The sequence below is a fragment of the Equus asinus genome, chromosome 20, assembly GCF_041296235.1.
Source record: "Equus asinus isolate D_3611 breed Donkey chromosome 20, EquAss-T2T_v2, whole genome shotgun sequence".
NCBI lineage: Eukaryota > Metazoa > Chordata > Mammalia > Perissodactyla > Equidae > Equus > Equus asinus.
Window position 1 is genome coordinate 83,527,752 of NC_091809.1, and position 26,770 is coordinate 83,554,521.

The 26,770-nt window shown below is 37.8% G+C and overlaps 1 protein-coding gene across 2 annotated transcripts in view; it reads right to left on the reverse strand.

Annotated features, from left to right (window-relative positions):
* POLD3 (DNA polymerase delta 3, accessory subunit) overlaps positions 1-26,770 on the reverse strand; it is a 42,347-nt gene that overhangs the window by 9,962 nt on the left and 5,615 nt on the right. For both annotated transcript variants that reach the window (XM_044752586.2, XM_070490709.1), the window contains exons 3-9: positions 22,633-22,735; positions 18,167-18,206; positions 16,267-16,399; positions 12,311-12,575; positions 10,532-10,604; positions 7,700-7,865; positions 5,151-5,257 (exon numbers count right to left, since the gene is read on the reverse strand). In XM_044752586.2, coding sequence (XP_044608521.1) covers positions 5,151-5,257; positions 7,700-7,865; positions 10,532-10,604; positions 12,311-12,575; positions 16,267-16,399; positions 18,167-18,206; positions 22,633-22,735 — 887 coding nt within the window. The remainder of the gene's footprint in view (positions 1-5,150; positions 5,258-7,699; positions 7,866-10,531; positions 10,605-12,310; positions 12,576-16,266; positions 16,400-18,166; positions 18,207-22,632; positions 22,736-26,770) is intronic.

Genomic DNA, 26,770 nt, shown 5'->3' on the forward strand with positions numbered 1-26,770 from the left:
TATTTGTATTTCTTTGTTTAGAATTTTTTTTTTCATAAAATAGTTTAAGAAAGGAAGGACAGGGAAAACAAATAGAATTTTCTGGGCTTTCTAAACATTAATCATTCATTCTCATAACTACACAAAATCCCTATTACTATTATTTCTGTTTCATACAACTGAGGTTCAGAGATTTAAAAAAAAAAAACTTGCCCACATTCATATACTAGAATCCATGCCCGTCTGCCAACCATTTATCATCAAGCCAAGCATTCTCCCTCAATATATTTTTAGTGACATAAACATAAGGAATGTTTGATGCATTGGTGTATTTTAAATATACTTGTAATAAATTTGCAGCTCTTCAGAGGAAAGTTACTCAAGTAGTGAAAATATCACTTATCCCAGGAAAGCGATCTTTGTTGGAGCAGAATAAGAACTGTGGTAAAACTAATTTCAGGAATCCAGCAATGTAACCACTGTTTATCAGAGAGTTTTCTGGCAGAGATGGGTAATTAGAATTCCTGGAAATCATTCATAGCTTCCTAGGAATTTTTTTTAAACTACCTATCTCAACCTGAAACAAGGGTCATGTGCTTAACATTCTTCATAAACGATTTACAAGGTCTGAAAATGTCAGCAAAGACAAACATATTGGTTAAAACTCTTTCTTTCTAATAGAACAAAGAATCCTAAAATTCACATGGGGCAACCAAAGATTCAGAATTGCTAAAGCAATCCTGAGAAAAAAGAACAAAGCTGGAGGAATCACAATCCCTGACTTCAAAACATACTACACAGCTACAGTAATCAAAACAGCATGGTGCTGGTACAAAAACAGGCACACAGATCAATGGAACAGAACTGAAAACCCAGAAATAAAACCACATATCTACGGACAGCTAATCTTTGACAAAGGAGCTGAGAACATACAATGGAGAAAAGAGTCTCCTTCAACAAACAGTTTTGGCAAAACTGGACAGCCATGTGCAAAAGAATGAAAATCGACCATTCTTTTACATCATTCACAAAAATAAACTCAAAATGGATCAAAGACTTAAAGGTAAGACCTGAAACCATAAGACTTCTAAAAGAAAATATAGGCAGTACACTCTTTGACATCAGTCTTAAGAGGATCTTTTTGGACACCATGTCTTCTCAGACAAGGGAAACATAGAAAGAATAAACAAATGGGACTTCATCAGACTAAAGAGCTTCTACAAGGTAAGGGAAAAGAGGATTGAAACAAAAACACAACCCACCAACTGGGAAAAATTGTTTGCAAATCATATATCCGACAAAGGGTTAATCTCCATAATGTATAAAGAACTCACACAACTCAACAACAAAAAATCAAACCCAATCAAAAAATGGGCGGGGGGGCTGGCCCCATGGCCGAGTAGTTAAGTTCGCGTGCTCCGCTGCAGGAGGCCCAGTGTTTCGTTGGTTCGAATCCTGGGCGCGGACATGGCACTGCTCATAAACCACGCTGAGGCAGCGTCCCTAATGCCACAACTAGAAGGACCCACAACGAAGAATATACAACTATGTACTGGGGGGCTTTGGGGAGAAAAAGGAAAAAATAAAATCTTTAAAAAAAAAAAATGGGCAGGGGATAGGAACAGACATTTCTCCAAAGAAGATATATAGATGGCCAATAGGTACATGAAAAGATGCTCATCATCACTGATCATCAAGGAAATGCAAATCAAAACTACACTAGGATATCTCCTTACACCTGTTAGAAGGGCTAAAATAACCAAAACAAAAAATAACAAATGTTGGAGAAGTTGTGGAGAAAAGAGAACCCTCATACACTGCTGGTGGGAATGCAAACTGATGCAGCCACTATGGAAAGCAGTATGGGGATTTCTCAAAAAATTAAAAATAGAAATACCATATGACCCAGCCATCCCACTACTGGGTATCTATCCAAAGAACTTGAAATCAGCAATTCAAAGAGACCCATGCACCCCTATGTTCATTGCAGCATTATTCGCAATAGCCAAGACGTGGAAGCAACCTAAGTACCCATTGACTGATGACTGGATAAAGAAGATATGGTGTGTGTGTATACACACACACACACAATGGAATACTATTCAGCCATAAAAAAGGATAAAATCATCCCATTCACAACATGGATGGACCTTGAGGGTATTATGTTAAGTGAAATAAGCCAGATAGAGAAAGACAATCTCTGTATGACTGCACTCATATGCGGAAGTTAAACACATGGACAAAGAGAACAGATTAGTGGTTACCAGGGGAAAGGGGAGGGGTGGGGGGGTGGGCACAAAGGGTGGAGTGGTACACCTATAATATGAGTGACAAATAATAATGTACAACTGAAATTTCACCAGGTTTTAAATGATCATAACCTCAATAAAAAATAAAATAGAAAAAAAAAACCCTATTTCTTTCTAGCAATGAAGATATTTCTCTTAATGTTCTTTCTTTCTGGGTCTGGCATTTTCCTACTTTACAAAGACAGTATGTACAACTGCTAAAGGTGCTTATGACTCTGCCAGAAAGGAGGAGAAAGGAATAGCCTTTGGGTATAGAGTGAAGGAAACAAAGTTGAAGGGAATTTTCTGAGAGAAGGTACTTGCAAGTGTATTTACTACTGTTAAACACTTACTGAACACCTCAATAGGAAAAGTGAGGTGAATAACAAGAAAATCTACTACGTGTCAAGCACTGTCCTGGCACTTGAAGCATTATCTTATTTGATGTTCAGGAAAAGCCTACACAGTTTGTGGTAACATCCCCATCTTAGAGATGAGGAAACAAGGAACTGAAGAAGTAATCCACCTAAAGTCACACAGTAAGTGACAGAGGGAAGACTTAAACCCAGGTCTGTCTGACTCCACAGTCCCTGCCGCTTCCTCCACTCCTGCTGCTCATCTGCTAACTTCTAGCTGAAGACAGCATATTGAACTCATAGCACATATTCAGTGTAACGGACATAAAATAATAGGTTAGAGACTGTGTGAAGGTTTAAAATAAAATCTCACTGGCTTTGAGACAAAGAAGAAATTTAGGAATAAAATGGCAAAGGTTTATAAATTTAGTCAGACGCCAAAAACTATCTTTGCCAGAGAAAAAATCTGAGAGCCTCTGCTCTATATCATCTGTTATTATAGGCTGTCCACCTCTATCACATTTCTTCTCACTCCTTTCCAAACTAAATAACCCCACTCATATTTCTAATCACCCACGGGTATTATTTTTGTGGGCTAAGGCTCACAACTACAGAGAATATTTCAGAAGTATGTAATGAGTACTCAATCAACCACAGTAATTCCTTGACTTAGAGCTGACTCCTTCACTTATACTAGAGTATCTAGTTTACCTTTTTAATGTACATTAGGCTGACGACTTCAAAGACTTTTCTAAAATCTTCCCCAACTTCTTTTCCTGGTTGGAAATAGGGAAGACTGTTCCAATTAGCACATAGTCCTGAGTTACTTCCTAATTATTTTCCTGTGTGTTTGCATGCAGTTGCCTCTACTTCCTCAACTCTTAACTGATCAGAATGTTCATTGATGGTTCTGGTTTCATCCACACACGTGGGAATCTTCCTTTCAGTGGTCCTGGTCAAAGCATTTTGATAAATGACATGGAATGAGTATACAGCAACTACCTCTCTGGGATGCTCCCAATGCCCTACCCCTACTCATTCCAGAGAGTCACTAAAAACTCTAAATCCACCGAAGAGTCAAAGATGAACCTCCATCAGAGACATATTCAACTTCCTTGTACAGCTTCTTTCAGTTCACTTCTTTTGCATTTCTGTCATCTCTACACATAATTTGTTTTTCACTCACTTGTATGGTTGAGCTAATACCCCTTTGGGGGGAGACTCTGCTACCATTTTCAGTTCTTCTTACGGCAGTTTCTGCTAAGAGTAGAGTCTAACAAGTTTAGTTTTGTCCTTCAGCAGCACAGCAGCTTCCTTCTTCTGCATTCATTCCTCTTCTTTAATTTCTTTCAGCATCAGTTTGCTTGCTTTTGTCTGTGTACCTTTAAGTGACAGGAAATCCCTTTGGCCCAGAGTTCTGCCTGCCATTAACTAAAATGTTTTATACTCATTATGCCATGAATTCATGGAGAATAGATTACAGCAGCTCCAGTCTTTCACCACTGATTCTCAAAGTAGGCTTTTCAGGGTAGAAGCTGTCTGGCATATCAGTTCAGCCTGGGTATCTTTCTCTTTAGCCTCCTCTTTCTACACTTTCGTTTACATGATTTGGGAAGAGATCTTGGCTCCTAGAATACTTGATATTCTTTTAAAAGGCACATTAATTTTCCAGGTGAGAATCTTGTCCTTATTCTGTTTGCTTATCTTACAACAGTACCCACAACCTAAAACTGGATGGGTCTATGGTGTCATTCCCTTTGAACGATGACAGACACTGTAGATTCTGCATCTTAGCATGGTTTTACTTATGTGGTACAAAACACAACCAACACCCTTGATGCCTACAATGTCACCTGCTTTAAAGCATTCACATGAAGGTAGTCAAAGGAATACCTCCATTTTATTTTTAAGAAAGAAAAGGTCTTTAATAATACACACAATAATAATCCTTGTTCTCTTTCCCTCTGTGTTTGTTATTTTAGCAAATTACCAGAAGATCATGGTCAAAAGGTTAAAGTAGATTTTAAACAGAAATAGGTGCTATGTCTCTCAATGCTAGGATTACTACTGTCAGTGTGACCAAGAATAAATTACTTTTTAGCTCCTTAAGCATAATAAGAATTGACCCCTGCTATGAACTGAACGTTTGTGTTGCCCCCAAATTCATATGTTGAAGCCCTAATCCCCAGTGTGATATTTGGAGGTGAGGCCTTTGGGAGGTAATTAAGTCAGGAGGGTAGAGCCCTCATGAGTGCCATTAGTTTAGTGCCCTTATAAGAGCCACGAGAGAGATGATTTCTCTTTCTGCCACCTGAGGATATAGCAAGAAGGTATCCTTCTGCAAATCAGGAAGAAAGTTCTCAGCAGGAACTGAGTCAGCTGGTGGACTGATTTTGGACTTCTCAGCCTTCAGAACTGTGAGGAATAAATTCTGTTGTTTAAGCCACCCAGTCCATGGTATTTTTGTTATAGCAGCCTGAACCAACTGAGACAATCCCCCTAGCCAAAAATTAATAGCAATGCCCACCTTCATCCTCACTGCTATCAGACTCAGGAAGTTTGATTCTTCTCCTCTTTTTCTTCATGTTTTCAGTTTCTTTTGTCTCATCATCAGATAACTCCACTCGCTTCCCCCTGTTGCCATCCAGGAATAATTTAAGCACGTTACACAAAATAAAAATATAAGTATTCATATGCTACTATGGTCTTGCTTCATAACTCACAGTCTTAATTCCAGAGTATAGAAGAGTTAAAGTAGACCAATAAGGCTTCTTTCTAAGTATACTCTGCTAACTGACCACAACTAGGTCACTTCATGGGGTAACCAGAATAAAAAATTTCTCTAGCTCTCTAAAGACCACTGTAAGCTATTACCAGGTTATCAAGAATTTTTCTAAATTCCTCTTATATCCCTTATCTTACAATCATTCAGCAAACGTTAAATAAGAAGCTACTACCTACAGACAAGGCTTTTTGCTAAACACTCAGATGCACAGATCAAGAAAATACTGTTTTCAAGAAGGTCTGGCAGGAAAAACAGATGTAAATACCACTAGGTATAATACAAAATGATAAATTTTACTGGACAAATAAATAAAATGTCATGGGACATGAGTCTTACTTGAAAACTTTAAAAGCTAAATAGGAGTTCACCAGAGAGAAAAGGGAGACACACATTTGAAAGAGAAAGAACAATAAGAGCAAAGGCACAGACTATGAGAGCTTCAGGTGATTCCAACGACATAATATAAAACCTCGCCTCCATCTTGACATTATTTAGCTCCTCTGTTTGGATAGTCCATCACACTACTCATCTGATCAACAAATAATTTACCAAGGGCCTACTGCGTGCTAAAGACACAAATATGTACGAGATGTAGTTTTTGCTTTCAAGTACTTTATTTCTATGTAACTAAATATCAACTTATTTTTTCTACCTTAAGCTAGAAAAAGAACAAATTAAAGCCAGAATAAATAGAAGGAAATAACAAAAATAGGAGCAGAAATCAATGAAATAGACAATTAACACAGCTAAAAGTTGTTATTTTTGGGAATAATAAAATTAATAAGACTTTTATAAAACTCATTAAAAAAGAGAACAATATATATTACCAATATTAGAAATGAAAGAATGAAATGTTATCACTACATTTTATCAAAGAATAAGGCTATATTATGATCTTTATGCCAATAAACTCAACAACTTAGATGAAATAAATTCCTTTAAAAACACAAAGAAAACTGACCACCTCCCCCATAAGAAAATTTGAATAGCTCTATTTATAGAAACCAAATTCATAATAAAAAGTTTCCCACAAAGAAAACTACAGGCCCAGATTCACTGGTGAATTTTATCAAACTTTTAAGAAAGAAATAATATATATCTTATACAAACTCTTTAGGAAAACAGAAGAGGAAACTCCTTCCAACTAAGTTTATAAAATTAGCATCACTTTGATACTGAAATCTGAAAAAGACATTACCAGACAGAAAATAACTGATCTGTTGCCCCCATAAGCATAAAGGCAAAAAATCCCTAACATAGTATCAACAAATTGAATCTAGCAATATATAAAAAGGATAATACATCATGACCAAGTGAGGTTTATCCCAAGAATGCAAGTTGGGTTTAACATTTGAAAACCAATCAGTGTAATTCACCACAGTAACAGAAACATCATATCATCTCAATAAACGCAGAAAAAGCACCTGTCAGAATTCAACACCCATTCATAAAACCTCTCAGCAAACTAGGAATAGAAAAGCACTTCCTCCATCTGGTAAAGGGCATCTATTAAAAACATACAGTCCACATCTTCCCTAGTGGTGAAATACTGAATGCATTCTTGGCAGTAACCATCAACAATCAGTGTTGCACCATGGTTGGGGACATTTTAATCCATCTATATCACATGTTCCTCAGAGGTGAGGCTCACTAAACACAGCCTTGACCTTCTGAAACTTCAGCAATTTGTTGATGTTTTCTACTGGAGTAGCCCCAACCTTGCCACAAAAGTCAAGTATTTCTGGGCCTATCAGTGCTGACAGTGTCCTTTAGAATTTCTTTCAACAGACTAAGTCCTACCAGCTATGAGGTAGTGTCTCGAATTCCTGGATCCATTTTTAATAGCTTGTGTGCTTTTTATTTTCTTTTCTAATTACATTTTACCACTTGAAAAATAAACTCATTGATATAAAAAGAAAACAAAGAACTTTTTCTCTTAAATTTCACTGGAAACAGTAATCTTCATTTGGCAATTTGAAGTGAAACACAGACACACAATCAGGAACACTGATGCCATGTCCACAAATTTAAAACAAAGTAAAGGAGAAAAGACAATCAATTTGGATCAATGGGGCCCAAAAAACTGGCTGTGGGCTCTAAATCATATCACTTGACTGACTGCACAGTTTCACGTCACCAGATAAGCTGTGGAGCTCCTCTCTTCATACACCCTAAGGCAGTAAGCAGGATTTAGTGCCGAACTGAAAACTGCCTGCTGTCAATGAACCCAAACAGACATTTTCACCCCCAGCAGAGACACTCTTCCCCCATGAGCGACAAAATTTTCCTACCTTTTTTTTTCCTTCTGTTGCATCTTAACAGGCTCTGCTTTCTTGGTGGATTTCTTGAGGCCTGCAGGGGCTGCCAGCTTTGGTTCAGTGACAGACACTGGAGGTTGCTCCACTATTTTTTCTTCTTTCACTGCTTGCTCTGAATCCAAATTGACTTTAAGTTTATCTACAAATAAAGTATAGCAGGCAATATATAACCCTATCGTGCAATATTAATCCATCATTCCTTTGACAGTCTACTAAGCGTAAGGCACTATGTCAGGAGCAGGGGATAAAGGGATAAAAAACTGGGAAAGAGGTGGCTTATTGCAACATTTTCAGGCAACTGTTATGGAAAATTTAATCATGTTTTCTTATTACCTGAATGATCAAGTCACTTGTATGTATCATCTGACTAAAAGCAACTCCTTTTTATACTCAAAAAAATATGAAATACCTTTTCAAGCAAAGAAAGACAACAAATGACGACTTTTTAATTTTGTCATCAATGTTCTAATTTTTTTTACATAGAAAACATTAAGGTTTTTGTTATTGAGATATAATTCATATACCATAAAATTCACCCTTTTAAAGTGTACAATTCAGTGGTTTTTTAAATTGTGCAACCATCACCACTATCCAATTTTAGAACATTTTCATCACCTCAAAAAGAAACCCTGTATCCATTAGCAGTCACTCCTCACCCCCAACCCAGCCCTTTATAACCACTAATCTACTTTCTGTCTTTATAGATTTGCCTATTCTGGATATTTTGTATAAATGGAATCATACAATATGTAGCCTTTTGTGTCTGGCTTCCTTCATTTTGCATGTTTCAAGGTTCATCCATGTTGTAGCATGTCTCAGTACTTCATTCCTCTTTATAGCTGAATAATATTCCACTATATGGATATATCACATTTTGTTTATCCATTCATCAGATGATGGACCTGTGGGTTGTTTCCACTTTTTGGCCATTACAAATAAGGTTGCTATGAACATCTGTGTACAAGTTTTTGTGTGGACATACAGTTTTAATTCACTTGAGTAGATATCTAGGAAGTGGAAGTGGGTAACTACGTCTAACTTTTTAGAAGTATTGCCACACTGTTTTTCAAAGCGAGCACATCATTTCACATTCCCCACAGCAACGTATGAGGACTTGATTTCTCCACACCTTTGCCAACAGTTGTTATTGTCCAGCATTAAGTTTTAAATGGTTCAAGTCCCCACAATCAACTATTCATCCACCTCAAGCTTCATTTTCATTGCAACAATCTTGTCATGTGTCAAATATAATAAAAACATTCACAATTTTATTCTAAACATTCAGCCTTGAAAAAAACATCTGTTAAATAAATGAGTTTCATAAGCCATTCTTTTTATTAGGTGAATATTTAATTCTTTTATTTTATGCAGGGTTTCTCCCTCCCTCTATTACATTCTATCATAACATCCTGTTATTCTCTGCCTAGCAATTACAATCATTAACTATTTTATTTTTTGTGTATTTGTCTGTCTCTTCCTCTAGAATATAAGGGCCATGAAGGCAGGGACCTTTTTGTCTACCTTTTCTCCATTGTATCACTATGTAGCACATAGTAGGTGCTCAATAAATATTTGCTAAATAAACACATGAATAAATAAGTGTATCTTTCTATAGTTTGACTGTATTTTACAATTAGCAAATATTCATGTCTTATGCATTTTAGAAATAATAATTTTAAAATTCACTCATGTTTAAGGTTATGAACACACAAAAAACGAACATGTGGGCCTCACCAAAATTGCTGAAAGAAACCACACAATTTGATTGGGTATAGCAGACTAGTACCAGCCATGTAGGCCATGACATCAGCATGATCTATTTTCACAGAAGTAGGCAGCCCTTGTGCACTGTGCCTGCAATAATACAATTGTGTTTCCCAATAACCGGAAAGTTAGCAAATTTTCCATATACTTTCAGAAACATAAAAATGTTCTCTGATAGCTTTTATGACAAAGAAACTGTTGCCCAAATCCCTCCCCCAACCACCAATCTGACCATCATAAAAAAGCAGAATTCTGACTAATTTTGCTTACATAGGCATATAACAAAATGTTTCCCCACAAAATTTTTGTAAAACTGATGCTCCAAGAAAGTGTGCCATAATTATCCTGCGGCTCCTGCATTCTTCCTGGTATTCTGCCACATACCCTCAGGGGATGTGTACTTGATATGAGAAGTATGAAAATATGTGACTAATGGTTCCTTGTATACGAAAGAATTCTTATCTAAATAAAGGAGATTTGCTTTCCCAAGAAGTAAATATTTTTAAACAGCCATTACTACCTGGACCCTTCTAATTCACACTGAGGGCTATCTAGTTCATTCCTATGAGTAATCTGCAAAAATAACGAAAGAAAGGCAAAGGATTTCTTTTGGAGCCCCTTGGGAGACAGGTAATGGTGGTCAAATCAGGCAAACTGACCCCAGCATCCAAGATATTAACCTCAACACTACACTGCCTAACCAGGCAGCCTCTCTTTGATTTCAATCACCCCTTTTCAAGAGCCCTATGAAACAAGTATTTAGTTCTCTTTTCAAGGCAGGAGGTAAAAATAGGAATAGTAAACTATCCTCCAAGAGATCTAAACTGAACCCAGCTCTCCCTTAAAACCCAAGTGTTCCAGTTGGGTTACTTTTATCAATATATTGGTCAGTAGACTGCAAATTTATGTTAGGATGCAGGAGTGCTACATGGTAGTGTACAGATGGGTAAAAACTGGACAAGGTAGCTTTCACCTCAGATATAATAAGTTATTAATGTTAACAGTCATGTATTAGTCAAAAGAAGGTAAAAAAATGCTTACTCATAGCAGCTTTTCCAAAAAAATTGCTCATTGCATTCCCTTTCCCTGGTGCCTTGTTGCCTGCCGAAGATGCCTAAAAGCACAAACAAGAAAATGCACATGATTTTTTTCTAATGTTCAGGCTGCTCTTCAAACAGCAGTCAAAAAATCTCTTCAATAGCAGAGCACACCGTTGTGATGGTACCGTCTCTACATAATCATGCTGAAATGTGTAAGCATTAGATATAAGAACAAATCCAGACCACACAGATCTGGCGTTAATCTCCAAAGCTTAGTTTCTCATAGTTTTTATAAAATTATTATTCATTAATGTGTCTAAACTTTTCTTGAGTATATTTAAAAACTACTTAACTTGACAGAATTAAAACAGATCAGAGGCAGTATGGTACACAATGGGGAAAAACCTCCAAAACATTACATTTGTAATCATCAAAAGTGGATTTGAATGCTGGTTCCAGCACTTAATAGTAATATGACATAAAGGCGAATTACTTAAGTCTAGGCCTCAGTTTCACCAGATACAAAATGGAGATGATAGTATCTCCCTCACGGAATTGATAAGAGGATTTAAACAGAGATCAAATAATTGGTGGGGCCGGCACCATGGCCACAGCGGTTAAGTTCATGCGCTCTGCTTCAGCGGCCTAGGGTTTCGCTGGTTTGGATCCTGGGCGTGGACATGGCACCACTCATCAGGCCATGCTGAGGCAGCATCCCACATAGCACAACCAGAAGGACCTACAGTTAGAATATACAACTATGTACTGGGTGCTTTGGGGAGAAGAAGAAGAATAAAAAAGATTGGCAATAGATGTTAGCTCAGGTACCAATCTTTAAAAAAAAAAAAAAACTAGTGGCACACAGTAGGAGTTCTAGCAACGTTACTGTTTTCCCTCCACCTCTCCTCTCCTTTCCCAAAGTGGAGCTTTAAAATGACAATGACGGTAATATTTGTAATAACAATAATTATGCTTTTCTGGATTATTTTTTAATAGTATCTTAATGAGACTTTTGTTTCTTTTTTTTGGTGAGGAAAATTGGCCCTGAGCTAACATCTATTGCCAATCTTCCTCTTTTTTTTCCCCTCTCCCCAAAGCCCCAGTACATAAGTTGTATATCCTAGTTGTAAGTCCTTCTAGTTCTTCCATGTGGGATGCCGCCACAGCATGGTTTGATGAGCAGTGTGTAGGTCCATGCCCAGGATCCAAACCGGGGAACCCCAGGCCACCGAAGCACAGCACTATGCCACCAGGCTGGCCCCCTTAATGAGACTTTTCTTAAGTCAATGCACTTAAGTTAGGTCAGATGACTGAACAATAAAAAAAAACTAAGGGCAGAGAATAAAGAAAAAAAACCAAGAAAATTCATAAAATAGAACAAGAATGTTAAATATACTAGGAAGGAATGCATGCATGGCAAAGTCCAGAATATAACATGTTCCCAAAATGACATATTTCTAATATACAATTCTTTGTACTTTACAATTTTCAAGGTGTTTTCACATGCATTATTTCAACTGGCTCTCACAACAATCTCGTTATGCGCACAAGGCAGGGATTACCATTTTACAGGAGAATCTGAGGCTTGGTGAGAAGCATTATCAAAAAAAAAAGGACTATTTCAGGTGAGAATATCAAGAATTAAAGGATTCAAACTAAAGTAGAAAAATTAAAACTAAATAGCCAAACCTCATACATAATTAAACTACCACCACTGTGTCTACTAATGCTTTTCTAGTTACTCACTCTAAGCTGTGAAGGCATATCTTTGAAGACTTACATTTGTAACCTCTTTAGCCTCTGTTTTGGTTTCCTTGTTGGCATCTTGGAGTTTTGAAGCAGCTTTAGAGGCAAACATTCCCATAATCCCTTTGGGCTGCTGGGAAGTCTGTTTGGAGGTAGGTGGGCCATGACCATTGGCGGTCAATTCGTTACTGGCTTGTGTCTCACTTGACATCTGAAGATTTGTCTGCTCGAACTTTTCAGAAGATGAGGATTCAGCAGGAGTTCTAGGGACTGCAGCTGCACACTGTATGGCACTAAACCTGGGGACAGAAATGTTACATTAATGTCAATATCAAACTTTATTTTCAAACTCTTGCTTCTTTCACACCATACCTTCTAACGCTAATACTATAAAATTAGAAAACTTTAGAACAAGAATGGATTTTAGAATTTATTTTGGGCAAAACTCTCATTTAGATAAAGAAACAAGTACTGGAGAGAAGTGAATGACTTCCTATGTTATACAACTAGTTAGTAATAGAACTAGAATTGGTCTCAGTTGTCTTCAACTATACCATATTGAGTATTTTTGCTTTTTTGAAAAAAGCATCCTAATGCAAAAGTAGGAGTATACCAAACAATAACAAAAGATCAGTAATTTCACCATCCTTAGGAAACCAAATGGTTATCTCTAGTTTTCAAAGACTTTCACCTTATAGGGCTAGATATTCAATAAATACTAACTGAATCAAAATTAAGAGCTTTAAGTATTAACAAATTTCCTGGCAACTGTCCCTTTCATGCCTTAAAACATGGAAGAAGCTGGGAAAGAGCCACTGGCTCTTACAATTTGTGGTCCTTTACATTTGTTAATAATTTCTAATAATTCTAACTAACGGCACCAGATAAGTATGCCAAAAGGCAAGTGAAGAAATTTGGAACAGTTTGCACGGCATATTAAAGGGAATTCTCATCTCTTCTTCTCTAATCCCTGCAGATCTGACGGTTTCACACAAATCCATAACATAATGTCCCACACTGTGAATGAGTAACTGATCCAGCCTTCTCAAATGGCTGCACTTAAAGCAAAGTTCCCTAACTTTTTCTAACAAAGAAGATTTTACTCCCCCCAAGTCTTTTGCTTATTGGGGTGTGTGAGAGTTCCTCATTTTTTGTATTTCAGGTACCCAGCACAAGACCTGGCACGTGGAAATATATGTTGAAAGAAAAGATTAAGTTACTGAAAGTGAGTCTTCTGGCTTCTCTCCCTTTTTCACTGTATCACCTCAACTTGGGATGAGAGAAGACGGCAGTTAAGAAACTACATGGTGATAGCAATTATAGATCAACAGGGCAAAGCTTCAAGATTAACTGCTAGAATAACTGGCCTAAGAAAAAAATTCCTGATAAATCCTTTAATTTCAGAAGTAACTTTAGACTAAGTAGCCCCAAAGCTAGAGTCTACAGCTCCAAAAATCTTCCACTGATTTATTATGGTCCACATCAGAAAACCCTACATTAACACAAATATTTTGTGCATCAGAGTTAAGAACAGACGGAAACTATTTCCTTTCACCCACCACTCTTCCTCTCTGGCTTTGCAGTGCCTCCATGTACAAGGAAAAGAGCAATGTTTTATTTCACTGTCAGCATCTAAAGTTGGCCCCAAGACAAGTCTTTCTCGATCTGGTCTACATTCCACACCTTAGGGTCAGGACCAGGAACTGGCAATGAGGAAGAGACCAAGTCAGGCTGGGAACACATCCGAAGAGAGAAGAATCTGCTCAGTCCTAAAGTTTCAGCTCTCTTCCTGTCACAGCACTTCTTAAAACACACGAAACAATGAGTCACATCTCAGCTGGCCTACAATTCTCAGGACCAAATACCAACTTCTTTCTTGGAGATAAATTCTTCACATTTCTACCGAGGATACTTTAAGTATTTAAGTCAAGTTTCATTAAAGTGCTTCCTGTTAGCACATTTCTACTTGCCATGTTTATTTTAGAGATCCCTGTGCAAACTTCATTTTGAATTTTTGAGTCACTTTTATTCGTTTGCTTACTTGCTAGATACAACAGAAGAACTGATTTTTAGAGCTTGACATGCCACAACTAGATTTTAATACAAATTGTTTTTGAAATCTAATAATATGATTACATAAACATATCAGGGTGTTAATGTTTTCTTGTAATCCTTCCCTAAAAGACATCAGACTTATAAATTACTACTCTCTGGCTATATTTATTTATTTATTAAATATCTGTATGCCTATTACACTCAAGGTTTTGAGCTAAAGAAAAAAATACCTAATGTCTATCATTAATTCATTCAATAATTATTTACTGAATGCTTACCATTTGCCAGGTCTCACTTTGGGTATACAGCGGTTAACAAAATAGACACAATCCCTGTTCTAACGGAACTTACAGGAACTTGTTTGGCAATTCTATACCTATTTCTCCTGATAGACCTGGCTTTATTAGTTATCCCATCTCGCCCAGTATCTTCAACCATTTCCTCTTTTATGCCTCTTCCCTAACAATACAAGTTCAAGGCATTCTCAACTTTAAAAATGTATATATACTCCCTTAGTCTTAATTCTTCTTCAGCTGCCTCTTTTTCCTCCATCTTACAGTTAAATTTCCTGCAAAGAATTGCCCATATTTGCTGTCTCACTTCCTCATGTCCCCATCTACTCAGTTGACCAGAATCTGGTTACTCCACTGAAAATGCTCTTACCAAGGCTGTCACTAAATCCAACAGACACTTTTCAGTTCCTATTTTATTTAACTTCTCAGTAAGGTTTGATATTCTCAACCAGTCCCTCCTTTTTGGAACTCTTTCCTTACCTTTTAGAATCCCATACACTCTCATGATTTTCCTCTTATCTCTGGCTGCTTGCTCCCTGTTAGGCCCCTCTTTTTCTGCTCCTCCCTTACAAAATGGCTGTCACTTAAACAGTGTTTACTACGTGCCAAGCACTGTCCTAAGTGCTTCACACATATTAATTCACTTAATTCTCTACAACCCTGTGAGGTTGGTACTATTGTTAGCTTCATTTTACTGATGAGGAAACTGAAGCACAGAGAGGTTAAGTCATTTACCCAAGGTTACACAGGTAGTAATTGTGGCCTGGAGTTTACTTTTTGCCCTTCTTTCATTTTATACATTCTCTCTGCCTGACTGTATCAAATGCTGTGGTCCAATTAAATTACCTGTTTTTTCTGACTCCAAAGTCTCTCTTCTCATTCCAGATTTCTCTCCTTAGCTCAAGACTCACCTCTCTATTACAAAGGACAGCTCCAGTTGAACTCCCCACAGACTTCTCAAACTCAACACGTCCAAACACAATTCATCATTTTTCCCTCTCTTCCAAAGCCTGCTCCAGCTCATATATTCCCTTTCTTAGAGATAGCACCAGCACTCATCGAGTTGCCCAAGTCAGAAACATGGCCATCATCCTCAACACCATGAACACACCTACACACACACCAGCAGCAGAGCCATGACTCAAGCCCATAACATCAATTTCCAAAATGCACATGCATTATAGTCCATCACCTCCCTGTGCTGTGAACAACACAAAAAATGAGCAAGGTCTGATCCCAGCTGTGGAAGCTCAATTGCTTTTGGACACAAGGTAGAGGGATATCAAATTAGGACAGTTTTTTGGAGGACAACATTTAAACTGGTTCTTGAAGGATGGGTATGATTTAGACAAGCAGAGACTGGGGTAAGGGAGTAACAAGGGGCACAACAAACATTTCTGGTGGCAGTGACAGGATAAATACATGAGAAATAGATTTATGGGGAGTCCACTAGGGTTTTCAATATGGGTTGTGGCTGCTATTTTTTACCTTATGATGTACTAATAAAACCAGGCATGTGTCTTACTGCAAGATAAATGGGGTTTTACTAGACTTGGCATTCACTCTTAAGAGGCAGCCACTGTGTAAACATCTTACAAAATCAATTCGTAAAGAAGCCCACAAGGAACATTAAGGAGCTCACTTGCTGCAGTTCTGCAAGTTGCTTTTAAGGATGTCATAGTCGGTATTGAACAGAGGCCCACTGTCCTTTAGCATGGCTTTCTGGATGCTGTACACATGGATGCTGGCAGTCACAGCTAGCTTGGACTTCACTGCTACAAGTCAACAGGAAAAGCAGTCTGTTAATACACAAACTTCATAGCGTGCGGGGACTTTAACAAGAAACCCTTCTGCATTAAAGCCATTTGCAATCTGTGGTGGTCCAAAAAGTTCTAAAAGGCCAAATAGCTACATATACAGCCTAACATCAACTCTTCTGTCCACGACGGGGACATTATGACAAGGTAGGTGGTGGTGAGTCAGTTCTAAGTACAGCACCTGTGAGGGTATCACTCATCTAGTGGACACTCAGTAAATATTAATGAATGATTGATGATGACCATGATGTTCTTTTTTTCAGTTAGGAAAGAATCTTACACTCTAGCATATAATTAAGGAATAAGTAATTTCTATCTAAGAAGACTCACTTATGAAATTCAATTTTAGTTTACAAAAAGCAACTCTGTAACAAAAATACTACTAACCAGGTAAGTCTGCAGAGGAAAAACACAAAAGAACATCACAAGAACAAATTTTAGGTTCCATGAAGGAAGGGACTGTGCCTAACTTGTTCCAAGCCTCTAGTGCCTGGCTCAGATTAGATGCTCACTACATATCTATTGAATGAATAAATCTTGCTTTGTCTACCACAATGGAAATTCAAAAAGAAAACAATGGACTTCTCCACCACCCTGAATACCTCAAAGTTAATTTGTAAGAAATGACTCCCCTGGCAGGAGTCTTTATATACAAAGTATGACAGTACAGGTTTTTTTGTGGTTTTTTTTGAGGAAGATCAGTCCTGAGCAAACTGCTGCCAATCCTCTTTTTGCTGAGGAAGCCTGGCCCTGAGCTAACATCCGTGCCCATCTTCCTCTACTTTATACATGGGACGCCTACTACAGCATGGCTTTTGCCAAGCGGTGCCATGTCCACACCCAGGATCCGAACCAGCGAACCCCAGGCTGCCGAGAAGCGGAACGTGTGCACTTAAGCCCTGTGCCACCGGGCCGGCCCCCAGTACAGGGTTTTGTCTTGAGACATAGGTCCAAGATCACATGGACTCCCCAATGTTATAAAATTTCTTTGAATTGGTTTTTAAAAAATGGATTAGTAGGGGCCAGCCCTGTGGCCAAGTGGTTAAACTTCTGTGCACCCTGCTTTGGCAGCCCCAGGTTTGGGGGTTCAGATCCTGGGTATGGACCTACTCTACTCCTTGGTGGTGCTGTGGAGGGATTCCACATACAAAGTAGAGGAAGACTGGCAAAGACATTAGCTCAGGGCTAGTCTCCCTCAAGCAAAAAAAAAAAAAAAGAGGATAGGCAAAGGATGTTAGTTCAGGTGAATCTTCCTCACAAAAAAAAAAAAAACCAGAATAGTAGCATTAATAGTCTTGAAACAGGTGGACAAATTTAATTTACAAGTTATATTAAGTCTTTCTGACTTTAGAAAAGCATTCTTTAATCTTCTTCCTAAAAATATTGTTATGGAACACAACATAATATTTAGAGACTACTGTCTTTTTACAGCTGATGAGGTGTTCCATATGGTATTCATGAGAGGTTTTGTATGTCTGTCACAAGCTTCGAAATCCTGTGATAAAAGTGCTTTATTTATGTCAGCAGCTATTGGCCTTAAAAATGGGAAGTTAGGCAGATGTAGTATCATATTTTAACATGTTTGAGAAACTACTAATAAAAGGAATATACGGCTCTTCAGTTAAACAGCTACATATATTACATGAGATGTTAGGGGCAGATTTTTTTATTGTGCTTACATTAATGCCATAAGAGGAAAACTTGCTAAATCACTGAAACACTTACCTTCCAATTTATCTTCTCTCACTACTGCAACCTTGTGGCACTGTAAGGAAATAACACTTCATTAGTGTTGAACGTAGTACAACTTGCAATTTTAAAGTTTCCTTAACAATAATTCAATTGCCCTTGGTTGTGAAATTAGGAAGATTAGGTAACCCTGAAAATATACGTTATATTTTAATAAAGTCAGACTCATTTTTAACTTGCTTATTTTAAAGGTTCTCAATCGGGGTAAGGAAAATGATAGAGCATAGATACCAATACAAAAAAAACCCTCAAATCAGTGTGAGGAAAAGAGGATTTTTTAGTAAGTGATGTGATGAGAATTACTGTACAATCATACGGAATCAGATAAAAATTGGATCTCCCATGCCATACAACAGAATAAATTTGAAATGGATCGGAGATCTAAATATAAAGAATGAAATCATATATGCACTGCAAGAAAATATGATTGAATCCTTCTATAAATGATATAAACTGAGAATGAGGAAAAGTTTCCTAACTATAATTCAAAATCCAGAAATAAATGAAATAATTCATAAAAACTAACAAAGAACTTTTAGTTGACAAAAAACCTTTAACCAAAGTACAAAGACAAGTGATAAAGTAGGAAAAATATCTGCAACTTATATCACAAAGGGTTCATGTATAGTTTCTAAAACAGAGAAAACAAAGACTAAAAATCCTTTAGAAAAATGGCCAAGATATATGAACAGACGGTTCACAGAAAAAGAAATGCAAATGACCCTGAAACATATGGCAACACGTGCTATGTGGAGACAGGTACTCTCATACATTGCTGGTGGGAATGAAAAATGGAAAGGTATTTGGCAGTACCCAACAAAGTACATACGCATCCTACTTCTAGGAATGTAACTCTAAAATACACTGGCAAAAATACACAAAACACATATCCATTAAGTTATTCACTACAGCACTATTTGTAATAGCCAAAAATTGTAAATAACTCAAATGACTATGAATAAGGAACAGGTGAATAAACTAAGGTATATCTATCCATGTAGTATCATGCGGCTGTCACAAGGAATGAGGAATATTTCTATATCTGCTATGGAGTGATGCTATGCTAAAGATCTACTGTTATGTAAAAACAAAGCAAAGTGCAAAACAGGATGTAAAATATAAAAACTTTTACCTAAGAAAGGGCAGTAATATGAATATATATTTGCTTATATTAAAAATATATATAACAACAAAAACAATGAAAGAATGCAAAAGCAATAAAAATAGTTACCTCTAAGGGAAAGGAGGGAATCTAAAAACTGAAAGTGGGGGGAAAAATTTAAATTTAACTAGATACTGAGTTGGTGGCTTAACCACAGAGAGGAATTATTTCAAGTGATTCTAAAACACAGGCTAATTGTGCATCCCTAATAGGATATATCCTATAGACAAAAAGATCTGCACAGAAATTTTAAACTGTTTTCAGTAATCATATTGTTAGAAAAAATATTGGTGTTTTCATAATGCGTTTTCTCTTAAAAAAAAAGGCATTCTTAAAAATGTCATCTGTACATTTTTGTACAATGCAAATCTGTACAATAAAAATTACAGAGCTTATGAGAAAGACAACATTAGGAGCTAACCACTCAAATCTATGTAACTTTGTAACAAGAGCCCTAAAAACAATAATTGGTACCATCAGGAAAACATCTGGGCAGCCCAGACAGTTCTGTGTGGTTAAATGCTGCCTCAGGGGAGACTGAAAATGCACAAAAATGACACAGTGGAAATGCCAGTTTGCTGGTGCTAAAACAACACAGACCAGAGTAGAGCTCTAACTCAGTGGGTTCCTGTTAAGGTGGACACAGGAGTAAGTTCAGCATCCACAAACCCAGAGCCTGGCTGGGGATAAGCCCCCTGAGTTTTTTAGCAGTTAAAGAGAAAGGGGAAATATGATTAGTTGATGAGAGAAAGTTCTTCTTTATTGAAAAATTCCAGCCAATAAATCCTGAAAGAATGACAGAATTAGAACACCACCATTTTGTAGCCCCTAGTGAATTAATGATCTAGGCAATGATAAAAATCAATCTCAACTAAAATCACTAGATGAAAAGTTAATGAGAAATTTCATAAAGAATGGATCAGGCCGACAACCACTAACATCACAAAAAGAGAATCAACCAAACAGTCCTTTGAAATTTTCAACTAATTCTCTGAAGACTCAGGATGAGATTAGGCGGCTTTCACTTTCTATGCACTGCTGTTAAACATTTTTACAATAACAATGATCATCGGAAAAATAAAAATTACTTATAATTTAAAAAAATCCATACAAGATCTATAATGTCTTTTTTCTTTCTAGAAACACTTAAAATCTAAAAAACAAATTAGAAGGAACAAGAACCAAACCTGACATTATGCTTAATCATCTGCCTTTCCTTAGAAGGGCTCTCTTTGAGACAAAAGGCACGGGTAAGCATCTACACTGGTCAGTAATTCTACAGGCTTCCACAGAGCTGCCCTATGGGGCTGCCATAAGGGAGAGTACAGAGCTCCAAACTTCTCACAACCACTTCAACCACAGTCACCCTATTCAATAGATTTTATATATTAGGATTCTGATTAAGATGTCATTTGAAAAAGCATTCTGCTGTTTTAAAAAAGGTGGGCGGAATTTAAATGCCCTCAAATTTAGAAACAGCCACAGCATAGAAATTTTTAAGTGATTATGGACTACACATCATTTTGAGCAAGCCACAGCATAGAAATTTTTAAGTGATTATGGACTACACATCATTTTGAAAAAGAGTTTCAAAAGAATGCCCTGAGGAACACAATTTGAATGCCTTTCAGGAGTTCATCCAAGAATCCCCTACACCCTGAAGACCAACCCCAAAGACCACGCAAGGATCTGAAATTAAGAACTTATGTCATACGGGTCAAATAAAAATCTACAACTTTATCTTAAAACATAAATCCTTAACCTTGCACCCTGTTCCAGAAGATGTGTTAACACTCAAAATTTTATGAATATGTCAATATTTTTCCTCCAGATTCTCAAAGGAATCGGTGACCAAAAAAAGAATTAAAAACACTGCTTCAGAGGAACACAATGAATCCCAGGTAAAGAAGTGACTATGATTAGACTGAAGGTATTGGTGAAACTAAAGAAAAAGACTGAAGAGGGCTGGTTAACTGGAAACAAAGGAAAGAAGACATTCAGATGCAAACTTCAGCAGTATCCATTCAAGAGCCTGTATGGAGATGATTCTGATGGCAGGTTTATGTCCAAGAGCAAATGAATCCAGTCTGCTTAATTTTGTGTTTCAGATGTATAATGGCATCTGATTCTACCTACACATGCAAATATCTTGATTATTATCTGGCTGGCCAAATAGCTTACCAACAAAGAAAGAATATGTTGGTCAGAAAATATAAGGATCTGATCCCTTGTTTTATTTCTCCATGTAAATTATTAATTTGCCATTCCAGTTGTAAATCTCTCATACTTGGGACTCTACTGCTACAAGACAAATCCAGTGAGTATTCTGATAAATCAGGCTTCTGAACTTCTGAGTCTGAGGGAAAGTCTAAAGGGAAGAGGAAAACTTATATATTAGTGCATCTCTGAGAAGAAGCCCTGATCCCTGGGCTAAGTTCTACAGGGCTGGTTGTGGAGGTAGCGGGAGGTAAGAGGTTTGGGGATGTGAGAACAGAGGAGGTGCGCCTTACTTTTAGGAAGAAGCCAGAGAGGAGGAATTATCAAAGTTCCCAAGGATCAGTCTGGTGCAGCAGAAGGAATGAGTTATCTGTGCAGAGCTTCTGGTGCCCACCAAGGCATGGGAGTAGTAAAATGATCCCTGTGCTCCTGGGAAGGAGATGGAACCAGCTAAGAGAAAGTCAGCAGACCTGAGAAAGCTTTGCAGTTAGGATGATGACAATGCAGCAGTGACGTGTGTTGATGAACGACCAGATACCAGATGGGACCACAACAAAACACTGGAGGATAACGGTGTTCCCAGATCACGTCTCTGCACTGCATTAGCTCAGCCCCCTGCCAACACCCCCATCCTTCAGCCACTTAGACATAAGCCTACCAAAATGAGAGCTCAAATTAAAATCAAGTTCAGTTAAAAAAAATAAAATTGTACTTTCTGAACACATGAGTTTGCGGCTTGACATTTAGACAGGCTGGAAATTAACCACCATTGTCCCCAATATACCTGCAAGAGGAAGAAGGAATAACAGAAGCAGTCTCCCAATGTTTCATTGCCTAGGAAAATTACATAATAATGATATAGTGTCTGCATCACAGCCAAGATAGTACCCAAACTTCTCAGTGATAGGTTTACTTTAAAAATCCAAAATCATCATCATCTTCAAGTAACTTTTTGGAACTTCCATAATACTAAATTTTGTTGGTTTTTTCCCAATGTTATGTTATATCACACTGTTTACAGCTCAAACACATTTAAGCTCTTTATAAGGTTCTGAGAACTTACAGAATGTCCATTCTGAATGAGACTGCCGGACACTAAATAGGTGACATGAAGTTGGGCTCCAGAATTTTCCTTTCGCTTCCTTTCAACATAATCATACAGCATCCTGTTCCAAACAAAAGGACATGTCAGTCATTACTAACAGTTTACCTCATCAACTCTTAATTCATGACTTAAAGTTAGATATATTGGGGGCTGGCCCTGTGGCCAAGTGGTTACGTTCTTGCACTCTGTTTCGGCGGCCCAGGGTTTCCTCAGTTCGGATCCTGGGTGAGGACACGGCACCGCTCAACAGGCCACGCTGAGGTGGCATCCCACATGCCACAACTAGAAGGACCCACAACTAAAAATACACAACTATGTACCAGGGGGCTTTGGGGAGGAAAAAAAGAAAAATAAACTCTCTAAAAAAAAAACAAAGTTAGATATATTAAATATAACAGTCCAAATTTTCTACAGTATATTTTTGCTCAGTCTATGGACAGAGTTAAAAAAAAGATGGATTTTAGATGGGACAGGGGAGTTGGGGTCAACTTGTATTGAACTGGCAAAGAGACCAAGCAACTGAAATAAAAGAAATCTAATAATAGATCAAGAGGGACTGAACCTGCATTAAAACAATGGCAATGACATATAATGGATGGAACAATGAATTAAGAATAAGTTCAGTCACTCTCTACCTACGTGATCCTGGATAAGTTAATTTTTCTAGGCCTCTTAATATCCTGAGATACAAAATGGAAGGCCTGTACTAGATCAGTGATTCTCTTAATCTGGGATTCGTGTGGCCATCTATAACCCTCCAGCCCCAAAACTGTAAGCAAAATGTGTTTTTTGGGGCAGAGACAGTTCAGGGTTTTCAGTAGATTCTCAAAAGGATTATTCCAAAAACATTAAGAACTACTATGTAGATGATCACAAGTGTCCAGCTCTGAAATTCCAATTTTACAATTATTCAGATTCAATGCTGTTCCAGAAATGTAGAATGTAACACTTATTCACAATGCCCAGTATTCAGAGCATTCATTAACCTGAGATTCCCAAACACTCACTGTAAAAATAATGCTGCTTTTAGTAACATCTCTAAACATCTTTTTATCCTCAAGATCCAGCAAGTATCAGAAGTTGGCTTCCCTCAATAACTGACAGTTTAACAAAACAACAACAGAAGAGATATACCATTTGTGTCTTTTATTTCAAAAAATATTTACTGAGTCTCTATGACATGTCATATTTCTGCCAAGAACAGTTAGAAACTCAAAAATTCACAGAAACTCAGCCTACACTGTTGAGCACTCTCTTTTTGAAGCGTGCCCTCTCTTAGCTTCCATGATCCCATCCCCATTGGGCCTCCTGCGACGACTCTAACTGCCTCTGCTCCCATTCCTGCACAGACTTGACTGCCTCCTCCTTTTCTGTACTGTTCGGATTCTCTCTTCAGCTACCTTTTCACTCTACATTTCAGAGTGGCCAACCGTCTGGTTTGCCTGCATCTGAGGGATTTCCTGAGACATGGACTTTAAGTGCTAAAACCGACAGTCCTGGACACAGCAAGATGGCTGGTCACCTTACCACATATTCTCCTTGGTCTATTTCATTCATCCTCATGGCTTCATTTATTCCTGACAACATCATCTGCTCAAACCACCCAAGCCAGAAATCTGGGAGTCATTATCCTTCACATCTCCTTATCCAGTGAGTTGCCAAGTCTCATCAGTTTTCCCTCCCAAGTAATTTTTGATTCCTTGCCCTCCAAATCTCTTGACCGGACTGTTTCAATTTCAAGTGTCAATTCCCTCCCACCCCTCCCCCTTCCCATTCATTATCCACAAGGCTTCCTTGATGAAGTTTTAAAAATGCAAATCAAGTCATTCTGTCAACAAAACTTTGCTGAGTGGCTACTTTCCATTCTGGGCTTTGGGGATAGAGCAGTAAACAAAGCAGTCAGACTTCCTCCCCTTTTAGAGCTTACATTGTAGAAGAGAGAGACAAAAAATAAACAAACAAGTAAATATATGTTAGATGGTAGTAAATCTACAGGAAAAAAATAAAAGTAAGAAGAATAGAGAGCACCTGAGAAGTTTTGCTATTTTATATAAGGTGATTAGGGAAGGCCTCATGAGCACAGGCCTGCAGGAAGCGACAGAGCCACCAATGTGGCTATCTTGGGGAAAAATGTTCTAAGCAGAGAAAACAGCAAATGCAAAGGTTCTGAAACAAGAATGTAAGCAAGGTCCAAGGAAAAGAAAAGAGGCAAGCGTGTTGAATAAGGAGGAGTGGTAGGAGAGAGAGAGCCCAGTGCCAGACATATAGGGCTTAATGGCCTATGTAGGACTTTAAGCAAGGAAATCATTAAAGGTTTAGAGCAGAATAACATGATCGCACCTTTTAGAAAGATTCTTGACTGCTGTGTGGAGAATGTACTGTCGAGGGGCAAGCGACGAAGCAGGGAGACAAGTCAGGAGGCTACTGCAGTAATCCAGGCTGGCTCACATTAGGATGGCAGCAATGGAGGTAGTAATTAGGGGATGAATTCTGGGTATGTTATAAAGGAAGAAACAAGAGGATTTGCCAGTGGATTGATTGTGGCGTACGAGAGAAAGAGGAGTCAAGGATGACTAGACTAAACAACTTAAAGAATGAAGGTGTCATTCAGGGAGATGGGGAAAAGCAAGAGGAGCAGGCGTTGCGGGGAGAAATTAGGAGTTAGGTTTGGGGGCATGTTAAATCTGAGATGCCTATTAGTCATTAAGTGATGCTAAAAAGGTAGCCCGATATTCTTGTCTGAAGTATTACTCCTTCTTCAAGTTTTCAATAGCTCCCCAGCCCCTAAGGATCAACTGCAAGTCCCTAGCAATGACATCTAAGACTCTTCTTGTTCTGGCCCCTGTATCTCTCACCATTCTCCCACTCTCACACAATTTCCAGCCTTATGAAACATTCTGCAGTTCCCCTCGCTCCTTTGTATGCCCTTCCTTCTGCCTGGAATGTTCTTCTTAGATATCATCCACCTAATTCCTCATCAAGTTAGCAGCTCAGTTATCACCTCCTATGTGAAGCCTTCCCTACCACCATCAGGCCAGGAGGGTACTCCTGCCTTCTAAGTTATCCCTTATCTGTTATTACAGCACTTACCACGCTGCGTTCTAACTACTTAGTTTATATATCTGCCATCCCCACTAGTCTATAAGCTCCTTGAGGACAAAAATTTGCCATATTCAGCATTTTTGTTGATTCCTGCATCTCGTTCTCTTTAGTGTTTTCTTCCATGTAGCAACTACATTAGGAAAGATGAGGTAGCACAGATTCACAAACATCTTGGTTTATTTATGCTATTTAGGACCATGCTGGCAGAAGAAATGATTGGCAGGTACCATGCCCAAGATGATCTCAAGCTTGCTGGCTAAATGCGTTGTCTTTTATCCACAACTCGTCTTCTCGCCTATATCATCACAGTCATTGTCCTCTGTGCACTTGTCTCCCCAAATCAATCCAGTTCTCTTTTATAGTAAGAAGAAGGTCCAAACTGCACAAACCCTTTTTGTAAAAAATAATTTCTGCATATCTGTTGAGTCTCTAAGACATGTTTATCTAATTTGATTACACTAAATATTTTATTTTTACCAACAAAACACACAAAATCTTCTTAAATATGAGTGACGACATATGACTTCTTACCAGATGCACTTCCTACACACATAATTAACTATTCTTATTTTAACTCATTATTTTTCCCTCCTAATCAGGTTTACTCATAATTTTCCCCAGGATGAAAACAGAGTATAGTTTACACTGCCTTCCCTAACCTAGTTTAATTCTTTCACAGCATTTTTACAACCTAAAATTACTTGTTTAAGTCAATGTTGGGAAAGACTTGGTCAGATTTGTTGTTTTACGACAAAGCCTAAAATAACACTAAAAATACAGTAAGAACTGAACAAAAACTTCTTTAATGAATCCAAGCAAATCAGTAACAACCATGCTCAGTCACAGTGATACTTTAAATGCTTCTACTACAGGTAAAAGAAAAAAGGTGACAGGACCCTCTAAGTCTCAATTTTTTCATGTGTTAAAAGAAGTTGATAACATCCATCACACTGGATTGTTATAAAGACTATGTGAGAGAAATGTTTGTGAAAGT